Source organism: Globicephala melas, chromosome 11, assembly GCF_963455315.2.
Source record: "Globicephala melas chromosome 11, mGloMel1.2, whole genome shotgun sequence".
Classification (NCBI taxonomy): domain Eukaryota; kingdom Metazoa; phylum Chordata; class Mammalia; order Artiodactyla; family Delphinidae; genus Globicephala; species Globicephala melas.
In genome coordinates, this window is record NC_083324.2 from 32,635,653 (window position 1) to 32,657,238 (window position 21,586).

General features: G+C 41.8%; 1 protein-coding gene across 11 annotated transcripts in view; it reads left to right on the top strand.

Annotated features, from left to right (window-relative positions):
- The window catches only part of ERC2 (ELKS/RAB6-interacting/CAST family member 2), a 962,565-nt gene that overhangs the window by 29,464 nt on the left and 911,515 nt on the right, over positions 1-21,586 (top strand). For all 11 annotated transcript variants that reach the window (XR_009565841.1, XR_009565842.1, XM_060308008.1 and 8 more), the window contains one exon: positions 653-1,449. Coding sequence is in view for 9 of the 11 variants with exons in the window: in XM_060308008.1 (XP_060163991.1) it covers positions 793-1,449 (657 nt within the window). In the remaining 2 variants the exon portion in view is untranslated. The remainder of the gene's footprint in view (positions 1-652; positions 1,450-21,586) is intronic.

The following is a 21,586-nucleotide window of genomic DNA, read 5'->3' on the forward strand; positions in this document are numbered from 1 at the left end:
TATATGTATAGGAGACTTGTTGGTTGAGCCACCTTTTTCTTCTAGCTCCAAGATGGCCAATAGGTTCTGACTCACGTGTCAATACCAATTGATTGGTAAACCATCTAGAGTGTTGTGTTGAGAAGAGTTCTGGATTTTGTGGGAAAGAGAACTGTGATGGATTAGTATTGTCTGTAATGGTTCCAGGAGAGGGAGGTAACAGCCTGCTTGACTATTATTTGACATCCTAAGAAGCAACAACTTCTCAGAGTCACTGTCAAGCCACTTGTGTATGGGGGTCATGTCCCTAGGATGGAGTATTTTATAGCTAGGGTCTCTATGATAAGGAATCCTATGGTGAATTTTTCTGGAGGTCCCAACTGTCACTTAGCACAGACTGAAATGCAGAGCTTCATTTTCTTAAGGAAAAATGAGCTTCTTTTTTGCTCTGAGAACTTTTCACCTTGCTTGGGAGCAGGGTTGGGGGGAGTTTACAAAATGTTTACGTATAGTAAGTAAAAGTTTGGGGTCACTATTATTTTTAAATAAGCATAGGTGTGACTCTATCATCATCAATCTATCATCTATATACATATTTTAAAAATATAATGCAATTAACAGTCAGAGTTCTAAAGAAATTTGTTTTTGATTATCTTTTTTTCTCATTTTTCAGATCTCTGATTGGATGCATTTTCTGGTACAGACTATGAAAAGAATGCAGTGAAAATTCTGGCCAACAGTGGAAATATTGGCTTAATCTCCAACTTAGTATAGCATTCCTTCTCTTCTGTAGCACCTCATAATAGAAGAAAAATGTATGGAAGTGCAAGAACAATCACCAATCTGGAAGGTAGCCCTTCCAGATCTCCTCGTTTGCCAAGGTCTCCTCGTTTGGGCCACCGAAGAACAAGTAGTGGGGGAGGTGGAGGAACAGGCAAGACTCTGTCCATGGAGAATATCCAGTCCCTTAATGCAGCCTATGCTACGTCTGGACCCATGTATCTGAGCGATCATGAGGGGGTGGCTTCAACAACTTACCCAAAGGGCACCATGACTCTGGGAAGGGCCACAAATCGAGCTGTATATGGAGGCCGAGTCACAGCTATGGGGAGTAGTCCCAATATTGCCTCTGCTGGACTTTCCCACACAGATGTCCTTTCATACACGGATCAACATGGCGGTCTGACCAGCTCATCCCATCATCATCACCACCAGGTCCCCTCCATGTTGAGGCAGGTAAGGGATAGCACAATGTTGGACCTTCAAGCCCAGCTCAAGGAACTTCAGAGAGAGAATGACCTCCTCCGGAAAGAGTTAGACATCAAGGACAGCAAGTTGGGGTCTTCCATGAACAGTATTAAGACTTTCTGGAGTCCTGAGCTCAAGAAGGAGAGAGTCTTGAGGAAAGAAGAGGCAGCCCGGATGTCTGTCCTCAAGGAGCAGATGAGGGTTTCCCATGAAGAAAATCAGGTAGGTTATGACTCATCTCAGTGTTTTTCAGCCTTGGCTTCTCACGGAGTAGTTGATGGTTTGCAGATGGTACCACGGCCTGTGCAGAAGAAAGTTTGGCTTCATCAAGATAGCTATGGCTTAGTATGTGTTTGACTCGGAGACTAGCAGAGGGCACAGGAAATATAAGGTTACAGCTTGTGATCTCCTTGTTTTCCAATAACCTTTTCACATTGTTGCAGAAGAGGGGGGATCACTCCTCATTGGCTAACTTTATACTTGGTTATTTTTGTTTTCTTTTTCAGTAGTCACAAGAGCAGCTCAGATGTACTTCCTTCTGAATAGAAGAGGAAAACGTTGATTTTTGCAAGAGTAGACACTTTTTTTTTTGCGGTACGTGGGCCTCTCACTGCTGTGGCCTCTCCCGTTGCGGAGCACAGGCTCTGGACGCGCAGGCTCAGCAGCCATGGCTCACGGGCCCAGCCACTCCGCGGCATGTGGGATCCTCCCGGACCGGGGCAGGAACCCACGTCCCCTGCATCGGCAGGCGGACTCTCAACCACTGAGCCACCAGGGAAGCCCAAGAGTAGACACTTTAACAGCAACATTTAGAGGGCCACCTTTGACTGGTGAATTGATTTTTTTTTTAATGCACCAGCAACATTTCCTTCTAGAATGAAGGAAGTTGGTTCACTAAATAGCAAACTGAACAATATTAAATGGGATTGGATAGGATGGGTTTGATGTCATGTTAGAGAAACACAATAAATTTTAACCTGGTCTTTCTACCTTTATTCATTCAATATTAATTAAGCACCTACTATGTGCTTACTCTTTTTTGATCCATCTTCCATGTCATAGCAAGATTAGTTTTCCCATTGTCTACCTGCAGTTATGCCATTCCCCTGCTTTAAAGCTCTCAATAATTACTCATTGCCTCCAGAATGAAGTGTACCTCTGGCTGAGCCTACAGTACCTTCTACTGGAATGCCTGAGCCAGCCTTTCCAGTCTTATCTCATACCACCTCCTTCCACATCTTCTGTGCTACCTGCACTACCACTTGGTAATTCTTGCACATACTCAAAGTTTCCCACCTCCTTTCCCTTCTGTTCCTTTCCATTCGTGGCCTTCTCAGCATCCCCTCTCCCTGCCTCTTTTTGTTCAGTCCCAGCTAGTCTTCATTTTCAAATCCTACCTATACTGTGAGGCTCATTTATATGCTGCTGTTCATAGGGGCTTTGGAGTAAGACACGCCTGGGTTTATATCCCAGCTTCACCTCTTATTAGCAGTGAGATAAATGCTAAGAGATGGGAAGTAGAGGCTGTTGTGCCATTTGGCTGGAAAAAATTCCCAGATGTCATTTAACTTTCTGTAGAAGCTGGAGGTAACTTTAACTTGGCTGAACTAGTCATTCTCTGATAGTTGGTCCTGATGCTGTCCTAAGGAAGCTCTCTGCCTTTCTTGGGGTCATCTGCTGGCTTCTATCTGTTTCCCTGGCTGCCACCCCTTTGGAGTCCAAGCGTTTGTAGAAGCATTTCTGATCTGTATGAGAATCTGCTCTTCGTTTTCCTTCTACGTGCGGAAAGCAATCACCTTATCCCTTTGATTATCTGAGAATCTGCTCTTCGTTTTCCTTCTATGTGCAGAAAGCAATCACCTTATCCCTTTGATTATCTGACAGAGCCTTTGCTGGTTTTCAGATGTGGAAATATGATTTTTGGTTGGAACAGAAAGCTTTGTTCTTCATTCCTAAGTCAAATCAATGCCCTTCACTATCATTTCTGCTTTTTTCTGACTTTGCTGGTTTATGAAGTCCATTTCCCCAGTTCTGTACTGGTTTTCTTCCTTTTTTAGTTGTTTTGGAAAATGGTTAAAGCAGTTTAGGAATGATGCAAGTAATGACAAAAAGTTTGGAAGCCATTTTTAAAACTGTCAGCTGCAAAATTACTTGTTTCTTATGGTTTTATCATTAAAAAAATTTTTGAGCACAGATCCCTACTTATACATGTATATTTATTTATAAATTACACAATGTGCTACTGTGCCAATATATTATGTTTCTTCTTTGACATTCACAAAGAATTAATATGGAAAAGAAAAAATAAAATAAATAATTTATTGAGGTACATTTTAACGACACACAAAACCTTTTTGCTTTGACTAAAAACATTTTAAGCCCCTTGTCTATTTTGTAAGACATAGTTCAGTTTAAAGCAGGTAATATCCACAATTCCACTTAACTGTCCCATGTTACCTTAGCCAGAAGCAAGTGAATATTTGAGGGAACCTCTTCCTTGTTCTGGAACCTACTATGATCACAGGCTACCTTGGTTACTGTGGGTGACATATGACTATGCAACATATGACACAGTGAAAGCCCTAGTCTTAATCTGTATATTAAATATAAGTAAACTATAATTATTTTCTTTTTTAGGTTAAAAATATAAAAGGAGGAAGAGGCATGGAGATTTTGAAAAGTCAATTTACTTGCAATATGAAGTAGTATTACAAAGTAAAGAATATAAAAGTTGACAAAAAGCAAGGTATTTAAAAAAACTGAAGTGCCCCCCCCCCACAGAAGTATATCAGGATCCCTTTCAGGGGTATATGAATACCTGTTGGTCAGAATAGGGTCGATCCTGCTGCAGTAATCAACAGACCTCAAATCTCAGTGGCTTAACCCATCAGAGATTTATTTCTTATTCACCTGAAGTTATGAAGCAGGTCAAGTGACTCGCCAGGGTAGCTCTCCTCCAGGTAGTGACTCAGGATCCAGGCTTTCCTCATCTTGGCACGTGGCTTCAAGTGTTGCTACGGCAGAGGAAAAGAGTGCCTGTGGTGGCACATTGGCTTTTCAGTTCCTTGGACTGGAAGTGACACAAATGCAAGGGGGTGTGAGGTGTAGTCCTCTCTTCTTTCCAGGAAGGAGAGGAGAGTCAGATATGAAGGAGCACTAAAAATTTCTACCAGTGGAGTTTTTATATTTGTCAGAAAGTGGAGCGAGATGAAATAAAGTTTGGGGAAGAATCCAGAGTTCTGCCGTTGCTGCTGTTTCTATCATTACTGCTACTGCAATCAGTAGACATCAGTTGGGGGCTTACTATGTACTAGGCATTGTGCTTAGAGCTTTGTGTACATCATCTTATTTAGTGTTTGCATCAATCATCTGAGGTAGGTGCTAGATTTTTTCTCATTTTACAGATTAAGAATAAATGTAGAGAGAATAAGCAGCTTGCCCAAGTTCACACAGCTGGTAAGTGACAGAGCTGGGCTTTAAGGCTTTGGTCTATTTTATGCCAACATGTAAGATCTTAACTTTAGGCTTACTACCTCCTTATAGGATCACTGAGCTATGAATAGAATCTTAGTATGATAGGAAGATCACACTTCATATGTTAGGTGAAAAACATGACTAGTTTTGATAGAATGATTAAGAATGTAATTTAGTTTAATTATGATTTTTGTTCTTAATTAGGAATTTATTTCTTCTTAAACTTTTCTGTATGGAAGAAAAGAATGTAAAAGAGAGAAACAACACTTGATTGTGGTTTCTTAACAACCACAACAACAAATGTAGTTCTACCAGGGGGTATTTGGATAATTAGAATTTCACTAACTAAATTCAGGTGATCTAAAATGATTTGAATTGTGCTATGTGAATAGAAATGGGAAGCAGGTCCATTATAGTGTGGAGGTGAGGATATTTGAATGCTCTTGTATATGAAATTCATAGTTCTGTGAATTTAATGATCACAGGCACAAACCTTTCACCCTTATGTGCAGTGTTACAGAGGTCTCCCATTCATCAATACTTTGCGGTATATTTTGAAGTCCTTTTGGTTCTGTCAGAGGAAGCCGAACCCAACTCCAGATCTAAGGGAGGATGTTGAACACCCGCCCTGTGTTAAAGGAAGTACAGACCTTGGAGCCAATGGGTAGGTGGCTATGACCAAATTTCTTATGTGTGAAGGGTAGATGCCCAGGTTCCTGGATGGATATTCCACCCCAGACCCCCTTCCCATTCACACTTCCTAGGTTCTCTCCAAGGCCCTACTGCTCAGCCACAAAGATCTGCATGTATAGAAATACATTTGGGATACTAAGTTGCAGTACTGATGTGTGGACTTTTTGGTTTGTTTGTAGAAACCAGAGTGCATGGATGCGGAGTTTATCTGTATTCCAGCACTTGAGCTTTTTGCTTCACGATGTATTTTCTTGTTGGAGGAAGAGTGGGGTGGAGTCTCGTGCTGTCAATGTCACACCTGTAGACTGATTTGGGGAGAGATGAGGAGAAAAGATTTAGAATAGATGTTAGGCTGCCACTTGAGGTAGTCCTCTTTTTATTTTTAATGGCCTGTGGGGTTAGAGTGGTTGTTGGGGGCAAGAGAATGCAACTGTGTATGGGGAAGTTAAGTGACCCGTTTTTCTCTAAAAGATGATATGGTGGTCTTTTCTTTACAGCCCCATTCTATTTACCCATACAATGGAGATCAGAGAGAGAAAACATGGTAGAAAATACATTTTCAGAAAGTTCATAAGGACTTATATCTTGCAGTTTTGTACATATAGGTTATAACTTTTCATATCCCTGGATTTTTAATGCAATTATTAACTTTGTATTTTTAAAATTATTATTATTTATTTATTTATATTTGGCTGTGTTGGGTCTGCATTGCTGAGTGCGGGCTTTCTCTAGTTGTGGCGAGCGGGGGCTACTCTTCGTTGTAGTGCACGGGCTTCTCATTGCGGTGGCTTCTCATTGTGGAGCACAGGCTCTAGGTGCACGGGCTTCAGTAGTTGTGGTACGTGGGCTCAGTAGTTGTGGCTCGCTGGCTCTAGAGCACAGGCTCAGTAGTTGTGGTGCACGGGCTTCGTTGTTCCGTGGCATGTGGGATCTTCCTGGACCAGGGCTCGAACCCGTGTCCCCTGCATTGGCAGGCGGATTCTTAACCACTGCGCCACGAGGGAAGTCCCAAACTTTGTATTTTTATTGGATTATTTTTTCCAAATTAGGCGTACATAAAGCAGTTTTTAGACATTTTCCTAATTCATGCATGGCTAGTCAAGGATCTTCATGAATATAAATAGCATCATACTCTGGAAGATTGTACTAGATCTAATATTTACCCATCTCGTGTGTGCAGAAGTGGGACAAGGTCACTGGGAAACGTAACCTAAGAAGTGTAAGTAAACCTGTCTGGGGAATGTTATGGCTTTTAAGCAATGGTTATGTGATAATTTCTATTTCTGGCTTAACACAATAGAAAATAATCTACTCTAAATCAATATTAATAAGGGTTTTTGATGAGTTTTAGAACTAGTTTCATATATGATTTCTTGATTCTCATTTTGAGCCTGTAACTTGAAAAGGTCGAGGTGGATCACATTTCCGTGTTTCCTTCATTATTATTTTTTCTTTTATTTATATAACTGCAGGGCCATTTCAACAGAGGTCATTCAACTCTGTTCTAAAATATTCATTTCACTGTGAGTGTCCAGATATGAAGAGTTGTACCAGTTGGAAGTGGGTGACAGAATTAATTCTATCTCCTGCTGAAAAGGTGGTGAGGCAGCCGCATTGTGAAGGGGTGTCCATTGACAGTTAAATGCAGCTGCAGTAACCTTGACTACTGAGTGTTTATGAGATCAAGGGCTTATCCCTGGAGAGTCGGGTCCCATCAGGTTTGTGGGTGGTACTTAAATATATTCACTACTCAGATCTGTCTTACCCTATATCTTCTTTTGGGCACCATTCCTTCTACTACTCTGAGATCCATGGATCCCTCAAAGTCAGGTTTCCAAAGCGTGTCCAGGGAAATGACACTTTCCAAAGGGGATCTTCTGGTCAAATAAACTTAAGACACTACATACTAGATAGTCCTCTCCTAGAAATTCAAACACTATATTTTGGGTTGAATTCTGTCCCCCCTAAAAAAAGATATGTTGGGGTCTTAACCCTCAGTACTTCAGAATGTGACTTTATTTGGAAATAAGGTCTTTACAGAGGTAATCAAGTTAAAATGAGGTCCTTAGGGTGGGCCTAATCCAATATGACTGGTGTCCTTATTAAAAGGAGAAATTTGGACACAGGCATAGACATGCACAGAGAGAAGACCAGTGGAAGAGACAGGGTGAAGATGGCCATCTATAAGCCAAAGAGATACGCCTGGAACGGATCCTTCCCTCACAGTCCTGAGAAGGAAGAACCCTGCTGACACCTTGATCTCGAACTTCTGGCCTCCAGAACTGCGAGACAATAAATTTCTATTGTTTAAACCACCCAGTTTGTGGTACTTTGTTTTGGCAGTCCTAGCAGACTAATATAACATATCAGCATGTGAAATGCTCTAACTCTTGCAGTTAAACATATTTATTAAACTTGCTTAACCCAGCAATTTCCCAAACTTACTTGACCATGAAACTTTATCTTAAACTGAGCATTTATGTATTAGGCAGCTATTGCTGCAGTAATGCTGTCTAACAAGCCATACCAAAACGTGCTAGCTTAAGAAGATAAGCATTTACCTCTCCCTTACACATTTACAGGTTGGCTGCAACTTAGTTGGGCAGGTCTGGACTCTGAGCACCAGGCTCTAGGCTGAAAGTGGGATTCAGGTACGTTCCACGTGTTTCCACATTCTCTTTGGAACAGCGGCTATTCAGGGCTTTATCTTCTGATGGTGGATCACAGACACCAAGTGATCCAACCAAACCACATAGATGCATTTAACGCCTCTGCTTGCATCATGTCCACTAACATCCTGTTGACTAAAGCATGTTATGTGGCCAAGTCCAAAGTCAGTGGGGTCAGGGAAATCTACTCCCTACAAAGCAGAAAGGGAGTGAAGTGAATATATACATATATATATATATATATATATACACATACAAATCCTATCTGTCACAAACTATAAATATTCCTAGAACTAAGGGTATAAAGGCCATACTTTGGGAAAGACTTCTTTAAGAGCAGCTCTGGAATTGTGGCATTAAGTTTGAGACTTCTGAAGTGGATGAACCCTTTCAGTGTGGTCAAAGTTTCCTTCAGTGGCTGGGCCTTCTAATATCCTAATGATGCCTGGTTAGTGGCTCACCTTCAGGCTCCTCCTCCCCTTCCTGAGGTGACTGACCAATGAAACTCAAGTGGAAATCTGGGAGATTCTAGGCAAACTTTTATTTTCCTGATAAAGGAATAAATGTCACCAGCAGTGCTCCTTCCTCCTTCTTTCTGTCTTTAGTGTCAATATGTTGCCTGTTAGTAACCATGGAAGGAAGGACAAGAAAAGCATAGAGACATATGTCTTACCATCTCTGAGCAGTTGCACCAGCCCCAGCAATGGCCTGCCTCCAGACTTCTAGTCATGTGAGAAAATAAACCCCCAGTTGTTTAAGTCACTGCTGGTTGGGTATCCTATTACTTGCAGCTTAGTACCTTCCTAACTGATAAAACATAGAAAATCATGAACTGTTAATTATTATTCTAATTATCACCAGTCATCATAACCATAAAAATAGGTGCATTTCAGTGAGGTGAAATGAGACCTTAAAGGACCTTACACATGAGAATGAAGAAACCTACTTACTAATGGTATTGGGAAATACTCTTAAGTCGTGACACGAATGCTACTGCTAGCCTGTATAAGCGAAAATGGAAATTTATTAGTTCCTGCAATGAAATTGCAGAAAGGCTCAGGTATGGAGCTTGGGGTTGACTGGATCCAGGGCCTCAAACTGTAGCAGGACTTTGTCTCTCCCCATTGCTTCATTTCTGGTTCTCAATATCTGCCTGTACGTGTGAGCCTCATTTTCTGCTTCATGTGGTAGGTCATAATTGAAGCTGTAAGAGATCCCTGTATCTTCATTTATCATTTAGAAAATTTATGGAAGGACTTTGGTCCTGCCTTGGTTATATTCTTTCTCCAGGTCTTAGTGAGTGTATGTGGTGGCAGGGGACAGGTATGTGAGAAGGGGTTACCATGACTGGTGACCTATTAGAACTGCAGGCATTGGGAGAGGAGCAATTCTCTAAAGAAACTGACATGAAGGGTGAAGGGATGCTCTAGGACAAAAGCAGGTGTCCACTGCGCTGACTTGAGCTGTCCTTAGTCACCCTCTTTCTCCAAATGTTCTAAGAGCTTGTAAGTCATATCAAGAGATTTGAGAAATTAAGAAGTCAATCATATGTCATATCTGTAAGTTTTTTCACTTTAACTCTGATTTGAAGAGCGAGTGCCTGTGTGTGTTTTGCCCAATGTTCATAGGCGCATGGATTTAGAACTAGGGAATATGAACTAGTTTGGTACCACAACATAACTTGGAATGCTGAATCTCAGAAGAAAAAAAAAATTCCATCTTCTTCGTCTTGAAATAGTCTTCCTCAGCTCTTCAGAGAATAGTAGCTTTTGTCCACCTTTCCAGAAAGGTGGAAAAACTTTGGTCCAGACTTAGGCAATGCCCTACTTAGACTGAAACCACAATTTTAAATACCTTTTGTCGGTAGGTGAAAACTTCCTTTGGTTCTGAAGATAGATGAGATGGCATGGATCCAACAGTTGATTTCTTTGTTTGCCAGAATGTAGGAGAATGATTTGAAGTGAGCGATACATCTTTGTCACAGATGTCAGCTGATTTTTGCCTCAGTAATCTCTTGCAGTCAGCCCTAGGATCAGCCATGTGCACTGCATTTGTAGCCTTACAGATTTTTATTCCCAGGTTTTCTTATGAAAGACTTGGCTAATGGGAAGAAAATAAACATTCTTGCATGCCAGACCTTGGGAGAACTAAATGACTTCCATCTTCCATTTTCTCTCTGGATCACTGTTTTTTGGCTATGGGATAGCAACAGCACACAATCAACCAAAGAAAACATTTTGGAATATTTCAATGAATAGATTATTTTAGTCTCACTTGTGCTGAAGGCACTTATTGAAACCAAGCTCTGGGAGGGGAAGGCAGAGGGAATTGGTCACCCCCAAAGTATTCACTGCCTAATAAAATTCCCTATAGACAACATCCTCAGAGGAATTTAAGAAGCAAGTCTATATTGACAGGAGAAGAAGTAACAGAGTGATTTTATGGGCCAAAGCAGATGGGGTGGGTTCTGAACCTGGCCTCTTCTGGCCAGAGTGCAATTTCAGTTTCTATAATTAGTTGCAGGTGGAGCTCCTGTGTTGTTATTTTGGAGTCCACTGACATCTGTGTGCAAATTCCCACCATCCCCAGTTGGCATTTGGACTCAGTAAGTGGTTTGGCTTTGCAGGAGTAGAGAAAATTGTAAATCTATTTCACACACACATAGAGAAAGCTGCTCTAAAGGTCAGGTTCTGAAAGCTGTGGAAAGCATTCTCAAAAGTTTGGGAAGTAGGTTTTAGGCAGAATGTGGGCATGCAGCCAAGAGCTAGAGCAGCCTGACAAACAGAATTCTGGCACGTGCAATTTCTTCTCTATTTTTCTGTGAAGCCAGCGTTTGATTGTATCTTGGAAGTGACATGCAGCCATTTTGTTTTTTCAGTAGGAATATTCTGGAGAGAAGAAGTAATGACTTAAGCAGCTACTTCCTGTCTTATAAACCCATAGCTGGGCTTGTACTGTCTGACTCTGCAATATACATTGATCAAATTAACTTAGTGTTTCTCAACTGGGGGCAATTTTGCCCCCCAGGGCACATTTGACCACATCTGGGGACATTTGGTTGTTGCAACTGGGTGGGGTATGCTGCTGGAATGTAGTGGGTAGGCGCCAGGCATGCTGCTAAACGTCCTACAATGCATGTTTAGACTCCTCCCACCCCCGCCATATTATCTGTCCAACAGTGTCAATAGATGCAAGGTTGAGAAACCCTGAGTTAATTGGATGGTTACTATATCTTCATCTTTCTTGATTCTTTGCCTATACTCAATTTATTCACTTTGTGAAGTGATGATCAGAATTTATATATTTATGTAAAAATAATGATTTAAAAGGCAAAACGACTCATCATTGTGTGGGAAAGAATTGTGAAAGATGTCTTTAAAAAAATCTTGACCTGGACTAGTAACCATGACTTTTCAAATACCTTGAATTCTTTTAGATGTAGACATTTGGTAAATAGAGATCAGTCTTATAAGGAGATGGACAACCTGTAAAGAAAATGAAACTTATTTTTTAAGCTGACCTTTTATGGTGCTTTTTGTTTCTGTCTCGCATCGATCTTGAAAGGGAGGTTGGATAAGCATTTTTTTTTTTTTTTTTTGTGGTCTGCGGGCCTCCCACTGCTGTGGCTTCTCCCGTTGCGGAGCACAGGCTCCAGACGCACAGGCTCAGCGGCCATGGCTCACGGGCCCAGCCGCTCCGTGGCATGCGGGATCCTCCCGGACCGGGGTACGAACCCCTGTCCCCTGCATCGGCAGGCGGACTCTCAACCACTGCGCCACCAGGGAAGCCCTGGATAAGCATTTCTGAGCTCCTGCTATGTACCAGGAACTTACTAGTTGCTTTCCACGTGCATGAGCTCAACAGCCCTGCAAGACATGTGGCATCCCCATTTTACAGATGAGAAACAAGGCATAGAGAGATTAAGTGGTCTGCCTGAGGTCTCACCATTAAAGAGAGCTGGGATTTGAATCTCAGGTATGCCTAGCTCCAAAATTGTGTTCCCACTGTCTTGAAAGGGAAAACAACAGATTTGCTTAAAAACCAGGGAATTTGGTGCTGAAGTGGAAAACCTAATATAGAGTGTAAGTAGTAGTGTGCTCCCTGACAGTATCTTAAGGATGTTGTCAAGGAGGTATACAGAAAGGATGGAAAGCAAGAATGAGGAAGGGAGCGTGTTGCTGGGAGCAACAGAGGATAGAGAGCAAGCAGGAAGGAGCAAATACGTTCTTGTCAAGTGAATGAACAGGGGAGAATGCCAAAGGAACACTCCTATCTTGGAAAGCCATCCAGAAGGCTGAGAGGAAGCAACTCCAGGACTGGCTGGAAAATTAAAACCACAGGTGGCAGAGAGAGATTATCTCTTAGGATGCTCATTAAAGGCCCAGCAGATCCTTTAAGGTGGTTATGATTTTGACAAATTTGCTGGGTCCACAAGAGCAGAGCTTCAGGGATGGGGAAGCTCTTTTTTACGGATTATTGGACCCCAATGAGGATGGTCTCATTAACCCAGTTAGAATTTTCCTGACCTTGTCTCCATCTTCAAGAACTTCAGGGTATATAGATGGCCTCCTGACCCAGGAGTCCCTCAACTGGCATCTCTCAGCTTCCTCTTCAAGTAATTTCTGACCTCACTGGGATGCTCACACCTATTCAGGAATTATCTTTTGTATTGTTCCAAATCTTGTCTCTGAAAGTCAGATCTTCCCCTCTTGGGTCCCAGCATTCCTGATTTCTGCCTTTCTTAGCAACTTTGCCCTATGAAACCTCTTCTTTGTCTTCTTTGAGAAACCAGCTCATTTATTTACTGATTCATTCCATCACTTCTTGGTTAAGGGAGAATGTAGTTGCAAGTAGCAGAAACACATTCAAGCATGCTGAAGGAAAAAAATGGGGGATTTACTAGGAACACATAAGAGTTCCTCCCAGACTCTAAGGGTAAGTAGGATAGCCAGGTGTCTTGGGGGGCTGGAATTGAGTTAGTTGGAAAATGATCAGGAATAGGGACAAAGTCTCTCACTCTCTCATTTCTCTCTCAGTATCTGTTTTTATATGTCGCTTGTGAAAAAGTGGCCACTAAAGGAAAGCATACATGTCTTCTCCATTCAAGTGCTCAATAGATACTGCATAGTTTCTCTATTTCAATTTTGAATTCAGAGAAACAATAATCGGATTGGCCCAACTTGAATCAGAGTCTGCTCTAGATCCAGTCAGCTGTGGCCAAAGGAGTCATGAGCTCTGTGGCCCCCTTCCCATGCCCCACCCCCAGAAGAACTATGGAGAGTCTCTTTGAGAAAGGGCATGTTGGGTAGATTCTCTATCAAGGGAGCCTGTGGGTAAGGTGGTAAGGAGGAATGGGCAGCTATTTCTGGGAAATATGTTTGTGCAACATATAATTGGGAGATGGCCTTATTTCAGTTATTAGGAAGACCAAGACCAATCAAAGAAAGTTAACTACTGTTACCTCTGTCTATAACTAGCTATTTCAGTAAGCCCTCTGGAATCTCTTGACCATCACACCCATCTTGTCGATCCCTGGCTGTGATTTTGCCCACTGCAGAAATTCCAGAAGTAGTATTGACTGATACCAGGTTCATGCTATCTTATCTTAGTGGAACCCATATGGCTTCTTTACATAATGTCAGATTGCATCCTGTATGGAACTTTAAAAAATTCTCCACTGTTTGTAAACTTCCTTAGTCTCATTGACACTTGGGTCTCCAAACTGGTTGAAATTTTAGTGATAGTATCTGTAGACTTTTAGAACTAGGCATGTTATAATCTGACGTCTTCTATTCTAAGGTGTAACAGTTAGCTTGAGTTCTAAAAAATAGTGGCTCCTGAGCACATATTATCTAAAAAGTTTGAAAAAAATTAAGATTCACTGATTTGTCCCTTGGAGGAGCTTTCTGAAATACCCATGTAAAATAATATAAAAGTTCCCAATGAATCCTGAAACCAGTAGAAATAAGTAAATATATGCGATGGAAAGTTGGATAATGCACATGATGACCAAATTTAGAAACTGCTCAAATTTAGAAATGCAGCAAATAATAAATAAAATTTGCCTTCTGAAATTTTTAAAACTTCTGTCTGTGATTTTAAACTTTGGGGACAAGGTATTTGCTGCGAAGCTTTCATTAAACTTCGTAGTTTTCCCTAGGAAAATGTGCAAAATCTGAATTTCTCCTCCCTACCCCTGCTCTGAACCCCAAGGGCATTTAGGTAAAACTCTGTCTAGATATTGCCATTTAATATCAAGTACATGTATTAGGAGTAAGTAGTTCCTAGTAGTTAATGAAATGAGTGAGCTTTTGGTGGTATGAGACATGTCTTTGGCTCACTGCTATTCAATTTGTGCTGAGAAGTGGGGACACGTACCAGGATTTTGGTGATGGTTAGAGAGTGTATTTGGTAAGGTGGAAGCTTGTAGATAGACTGTACCACATTCGCTAAATGTATTCAGGTACAATATACTAGAGGTGGCAGATTTTCTTCCACCCTCAGGAATGTTACCTTGAAAGAGTTTGCATAGTGTTGGGTGTCATAGTAAAGTATACGTTTAATATTTCATTGAGGACTTTTAGGTCATTATGTTTGTCTTGGGGTGCCAAAATTCCCAGTTCACCTGAGAGAATTCTATTTCATTTCTTTGTAATTGCAAATAAATCTAAAACTGCAAATTAACTTATGCCATAGGCATTTGTGATAGAGCAAGAAACAAAAGATTTTGGTGAGTTAGAAAGTAAAGGTTAATTGGGTAACTACTGTGTTCCCAGTTACATGCTCAGGGCTGAAGAAGACTCTAAAGTAGTGTGAGACACACTTTCGGTCCCTTTACCATCTCATGAAAATTATTTGAGAGCCATTTTTTTTTCTATGTAGAATGTGAATAAGGAACATAGCAGTGATATACCTTGTTTTGGACTCTACCTTGGAGCTTGAACATGAAGTTTTAGCTAGGGAAGGAAATTTCTTGCTCATGTTTTTTAACCTTTCTCAGAAGAGTCCTTGATGTGAGCATTTTCTCTCTTCTCTAGAAGCCTAGCCAGAGTCCAGGAGAATGGACATAGCATCCTCCCAACACTCAGCCAATGTAGGGCCTCTGGAAGGGGTTGGGGAGGGGGAGTTGTGGGGAAGATCTGGGCTCCTGCCTTTCTCAGGCAGGAGGGTGAGGTCTATGAATCACTTTCCCATTTAGCACACCCACCCGACTGCAGTATGTTCCCTTGATAAGAATAAAAATTATCAGTGTAGCTCATAAAGCACTTCCTATGTGTATTCTAAATGGAATAATGATATTTCAAACTCTGTGCCAAAGGGTTCACATATGGAGTCTCATTTAATCCCCATGAGGACCCTGTGAAGTAGGTCCTATTAGTATTATCCCCATTTTATATGCAAGCAAGGTAAGGCTCAGAGGGGAGGTTACTTGTCCAAGGTTACAGTTAGCAAATGGCAGAGCTGAGGTTGAGCCCAGACAGACTAACTCCAAAGTTGGTTGCCAAAATCAGGGTCGGCTGAAATATCTAGTGGCCAGCCCTGTGTACACAAGGTAATCTTAGAGCCGGCATGGAGTCTGAATTCAACAACTTGGAAGCCCATGTTGAAAAAGTCATTGCCTTTCCAAATCCCATCCAGTATTTCTGATTAGCTTCTATGGGAAAGTCTCAACTTGGTGCCAGTCTTGAATGCCTTCTTAACGCCTATTAGGTGTTTCCTAACCTTGTTGTAGGATGTGTAGCGGCATTCATACATGATACTTATATTGTAATTCTGGCAGCCACACTTTCACCCTCTGCATCTGATATGTTGCCCGTTCAGAGTTTCTGTGAGCTGACTGGTAATGTGGCATTAGTGGGGCCTGCCTTCTTGGTTCTTGTTGGGTTGTCTTTGACAGCTGGTGGTTGAGAGCACCAGCTTTGGAGATTAAGTTCCTGGGTTCCATTTCCAGCTGTGGGACTTTGGGCAATTTCGTTTATCTGGCTGAACCTGTTTCCTCACCTGTAATGTAGGTATAATAATAGTACCTGCTTTAGGTGTAAATTTACTGCTATAAGGGTAAATTTAATAGGATTTAAGTTTAATTGGATTAAATGAGGGGGTTAATGTAAAAATTTTTAGCACCATGCTAGCACGAGTAAACATTCAAATAATAGATTATGATGATAACCATGAGGGAAACCAATCTGGGGACAAAGGCAACACATAAGGGAGTTAGAGAGCTGAGGGAATGGCAGAGAAATGGAACCAGAGCCATACCTGAAGACTGTCCCACCTCTGGATTTCCTGCAATTTGTATAAGCCAATTAGAGTTGAGGTTTACTAATAGCCCAGAGCATCTTGATTGGTAGACAGGGCCCTCTGTTTAGAAGCTTTGTGGTTACAAAAATGAGTAGGTCCTAGCTCCTGCCATGAGAATGTAGTCTAGCAGGGAAAATGCTGTACTCATAAAAACCTATAAAAAAAAAAGACCCACTAAAAAAAGGGAAGAAAGTTGTACCTGCCACTAAAATATACAACTAAAATGCTTTAGAAACCCAGTGAAGGAAGGGATGAGGGAAGACTTCATATAGGGAAAGTGGCATTGGAGTCAGTCCTTGAGAATGGACTAATATTCAAAATGGTGGAAGGTGGGAGCAGGGGTGGGTGGTGGGGAGTCCAGACTTTCAATGGAGAGAATAGACAAGAGAAACTAGATGATTAGAGATTTATTTTATAAATCATTGGGATGAAGGTAGGGCAAAAGTACTTGTCCAATTATGGCACTTATGTTTAAAGAGGAGAAAGAGAAATTGGACCTTGGACATCACCTTAAAACTTTTTTCTGATTCAAGAGAAGTAAGTATGGTACTTAATATTACATGGAGGCACTGTATTTTGCTTCCATGATTTTTCCTGTATGTTCCTGGCTCTGTGAACTCCTCTGCCATGGTACAGCAGAAGGATGAGTTTAAGACCTCCTCTGTCAATATGCCAATGGTCAAAAGGGAAGGGTGCTTACAGACCCGGCAGAAGCTCTGCGTCTTTTGAGTTGAGAACAGCCCAGTTGTCCTTGGCTCAGTTCTTTGACATGCCTTTTCTGTTACTAATATGTGTGTGTGTGAGAGAGAGACAGACAGAGGCACAGAGACAAAGAGATGGAGAGAGAGATAGAGAGAGAGAGACACAGAGAGAGGAAAGGAGTGAGGGAGGGAGATAGATGGAGGGGGAAATGCCATCTCTAAAACGTCATCACTGGATGTGTAGGTATTGTTATATGCCAAGGAGATGCCATGTTACAGTCTTGGGAATGTTTTTTCCTTATTGTCCTGTTATTCTTTCTCCTTTATAGATTCAGTGGAATTAGAATACCCTGCTCTTGAAAGCAGTTCAGATGAGCTTCTTAGGGATGGGTAGGAGAGTTTTCTTGCCTGAGATATTGACCCCCTTAGCTGAATCTAAGGCAGTTCATGTTGTTTTACAGATGGCTCCTCTGGAGAATTTTGGGCCATAGTCAGACTTTTCTATTGCTAAAAAAGGGAGACTCATATTACATTTTTCTGGTAGGCTGCATTGAAATATTTTCTGCAGCATAAGGCGGAAACTATAAATTTTTATATCACTATAGGGAGCAATAGAGAAAAAAGATGAGGATGATTTCCCAATAAATGCTGTTGTCTAAACTCTCAGGAACGGCAAACTCTCAAGTTGTCCAAAGAAGATCACATGGCTTCCAGGTCTAGATAGCTCCACACATTAACCCAACCAAGCTAGACTCCCGAGGACTCAGAGGAGGTGTTTGATTGATTGATTTTTTAAAAACTTTGGCCTGTTTTATTAATCTCTGTCTACTGAATCCATCTTCTGCATAATCTATGTCCAGCTAAAACTCTTATGATGACACTTTCATAGTTTGTACCAAAGGAATGGTCTCTCATATCAAGTTCTCTAACCCTAATGTCTCCACTGGTCTTTAGATGTGTCTACTTACTTTCCACTGGAGATATCACTGCTGTCCCCCAAGGGGATCAAACAAAATGATGACTGAATGGCTGAAATGGATCAAGTCAACAAAGATGGAATTTCCACCATTTTCTGGACTAGGTGCTGAGGGTATAGTAATAGTAAAAAATTCCTGCCTCTATGGAGGTTCCATTCTAGTGGAGGAAACAAAAGGAGTCAAAGGTTTGGGGCTTGATCCACTTGGGAAGACTGAGGGCGAAACAGGATCAGGATGCTGTGAGATCATGTTTTTTGATCATGTTTTGTTGCAAAGTCTCACTCATCCAGGTGGTGATGCTGAACAGGGATGTGGGTTTAGTGGAACTGGCTTTTTTTTTTTTTTTAACATCACGGCGGTGGTGAGAATGGATGTTAAACTGCAGTGGGTTGCAAGTGGTAATATAGATTTTTATACTTTTCCTGCAAGGAGCTTGGCTTTGAAGAGATAACTGGAGGGGATGCAGAGTCTGGGGAGTCTTCCCCCACCAGTGTGTGACACACTTGGCCATATTTTTAACTTTTAGGGAATGGGCCACTAGAAAGAGGGGTTATTGGTTGAACAAGGTCTGAAAGAGGAGGGAGAACATGAGATGTCTTGGGCCGGTGGTGTTTCTCTTCCTCAAACCCAGGGAGAAGGTGGTCAGGAAAGGTCCAGATAAAGAGATATTAGTAGGTGTGGAGTAAAAGCAGTAACTTTTATCCTAAGGAGATTGCTTTGTTTAACAAAAAGAGAAAGCTCCAGACTATGGAGCTTTAGACTTAACTTAGACTTGACTTTGATGCCAGACAGGATGTGATGTTGGCCCGGTCGCCTCCTCTCCTTGGACCTTCATTTCCCCTGAGGCAGGGGTCCGCAACCCCCGGGCCGCGGACGGTATGGGTCCGAGGCCTGTTAGGGCCGCACAGCAGGAGGTGAGAGGTGGGCGAGGGAGCCAAGCTTCATCTGCCGCCCCCCATCGCTCGCATTACCACCTGAACCTTCTGCACCCCCCCTCCTCCCTCGCCCCCGCCCGTGGAAAAATTGTCTTCCACGAAACTGGTCCCTGGTGCCAAAAAGGTTGGGGACCGCTGCCCTGAGGTATCACTGCACAGAGACAAAAATGTTTGGTTGAAACATGCCATAACTCTAAGACTACTCAAAAATTTTCAGGGAAATTAAGAGTTCCCTGGTGGCCAAAGAAAAAAAAGTGCTGTTTTACGACTCATAAGTGAGATTTGCTGAGGGGATGGGTCTAGGATGAGGCAGGTGTGATTGAAGCAGAGAAAGGTGGATGTTCTGGCGGTCCACCTTGATGTGCTGGTGGTTTTATGCAGGTGCTGCCGATGGGGCGGTTTGCTTGCTGTGGGACGACCCAGCGAGCCCATTACTCTGCTTGGTGGAGGCAGGAGCCACCAGCACTTCCCAGGAGAAATTTTACAAGTAAAGGCTAATTTTACTTGTGCTGTTGATGGCATTTCTCAGCTATACTAATTACTATCTTGATAGAAACGCTGCAGAAATATACCCCATGCTCCCAAGAGTGCAGAGTGGTTCTTAAATAATCCAAGAAGAGGTTTTACCTGTGGATTACAAAGCTACAGTGCTTCCTTAGTCATAGCTTTCTCAGTGGAAGATGCTCTGGTTTAAATAAAATTTTGTTTGCCTTTTTGTTTTAAGACTATGCAATCTATTCCCTATTCAATTGCAGATAAAAGTATTTTAGGACAGAAATGGTAGTTGTGGACTGAAGGTTGTGTCTCAGTTTTTTAAAGGTATTTTGTAAATTTAGGAACTATGTTTTGCTTTTTTCACTTGCTTTTTAAATAAATATCTGGCTGTCCATCCATCCATCTGCTTAGTAAAATGATATCCCTGAATGTGGCAGTTGTTTAGTAAATAGCTGTTGAATAAAATACAGTTACACACACACACACACACACACACACACACATACACACACACACACACACACACACACAGAGCTAAGGCCTCTTGGGTTTCATGAGGCTAGGGGGGCTGGGTATAATTCTCACTCTGCCACAAGTTGGCTGTGTGACCTTGGGAATTAGTTGTTAACGTCAATAAACTGGGAGACTTTATGAAGAACCTGGATTTCTGAATTTTCTCGGACACCGAGCAGATCCAGTATCTCTGAACCCAGGGAGCTGCCTCACTTGGATTGTTGCTTGTCTTAGGTGGGACGTGTCTCTCCACGTTGCTCTAGTCTACCCCTTGGTTGACAGATGTACATTCTTAGTTTGAAGATGAAATGAAGAACGTTTTCACATTCAGGATGTTAGTCAAATATGAGCATCTTTTGGCCTCAGCGTCTTAGATGAAAATCCTGACTCTAGCAGTGGGAGTGGGTGGTGGCGTCATCTTAATCATTTTCTTGGGTTCAAGGAGTTTGAGAGCTACCTGCACAGGATTGGAAATGGGAAAAGATCTGCTTTTGGATATTTGGGGAAAGAGAAATAGGTAAGGTATATCAGGCATTGATTAATTCTTGAAAGTCAAAGACAATGCCACTATTGGGCACATACCCTGAGAAAACCATAATTCAAAAAGAGTCATGTACCACAATGTTCATTGCAGCACTATTTACAATAGCCAGGACATGGAAGCAACCTAAATGTCCATCAACAGATGAATGGATAAAGAAGATGTGGCACATATATACAATAGAATATTACTCAGCTGTAAAAAGAAACGAAATTGAGTTATTTGTAGTGAGGTGGATGGACCTAGAGTCTGTCATACAGAGCAAAGTAAGTCAGAAAGAGAAGAACAAATACCATATGCTAACACATATATATGGAATCTAAAAAAGAATGGTACTGATGAAACTAGTGCCAGAGGAGGAATAAATATGCAGACATAGAGAATGGACTTGAGGACACGGGGTGGGGGGAGGGGGAAGCTGGGACGAAGTGAGAGAAGCATCGACATCTATATGCTACCAAATGTAAAATAGATAGCTAGTGGAAGCAGCTGCATAGCACAGGGAGATCAGCTCGGTGCTTTGCGATGACCTGGAGGGGTGGGATAGAGAGGGTGGGAGGGAGATGCAAGAGGGAGGGGATATGGGGATATATGTAGGCATATGGCTGATTCACTTCTTTGTACAACAGAAACTAACACAGCATTGTGAAGCAGTTATACTCCAATAAAGATGTATAAAAAATAAGAGTGATGGTGGCACCCCAGTGTTCACTGCAGCTCTATTTACAATAGCCAGGGCATGGAAGCAACCTAATGTCCATCAACAGAGGAATGGATAAAGAAGGTGTGGTACATACATACAATGGAGTATTACTCAGCCATAAAAAGTAATGAAGTTGGGTCATTTGTAGAGACAGGGAGGGACCTAGAGACTGTCATATGGAGTGAAGTAAGTCAGAAAGAGAAAAACAAATATCGTATATTAACGCATATATGTGGAATCTGAAAAAATTGGTATAGACGATCTTATTTACAAAGCAGAAATAGAGACACAGACGTAGAGAACAAACAAACGTATGGATACCAAGGGGGAAAGGGGTGGGGGTGGGATGAATTGGGA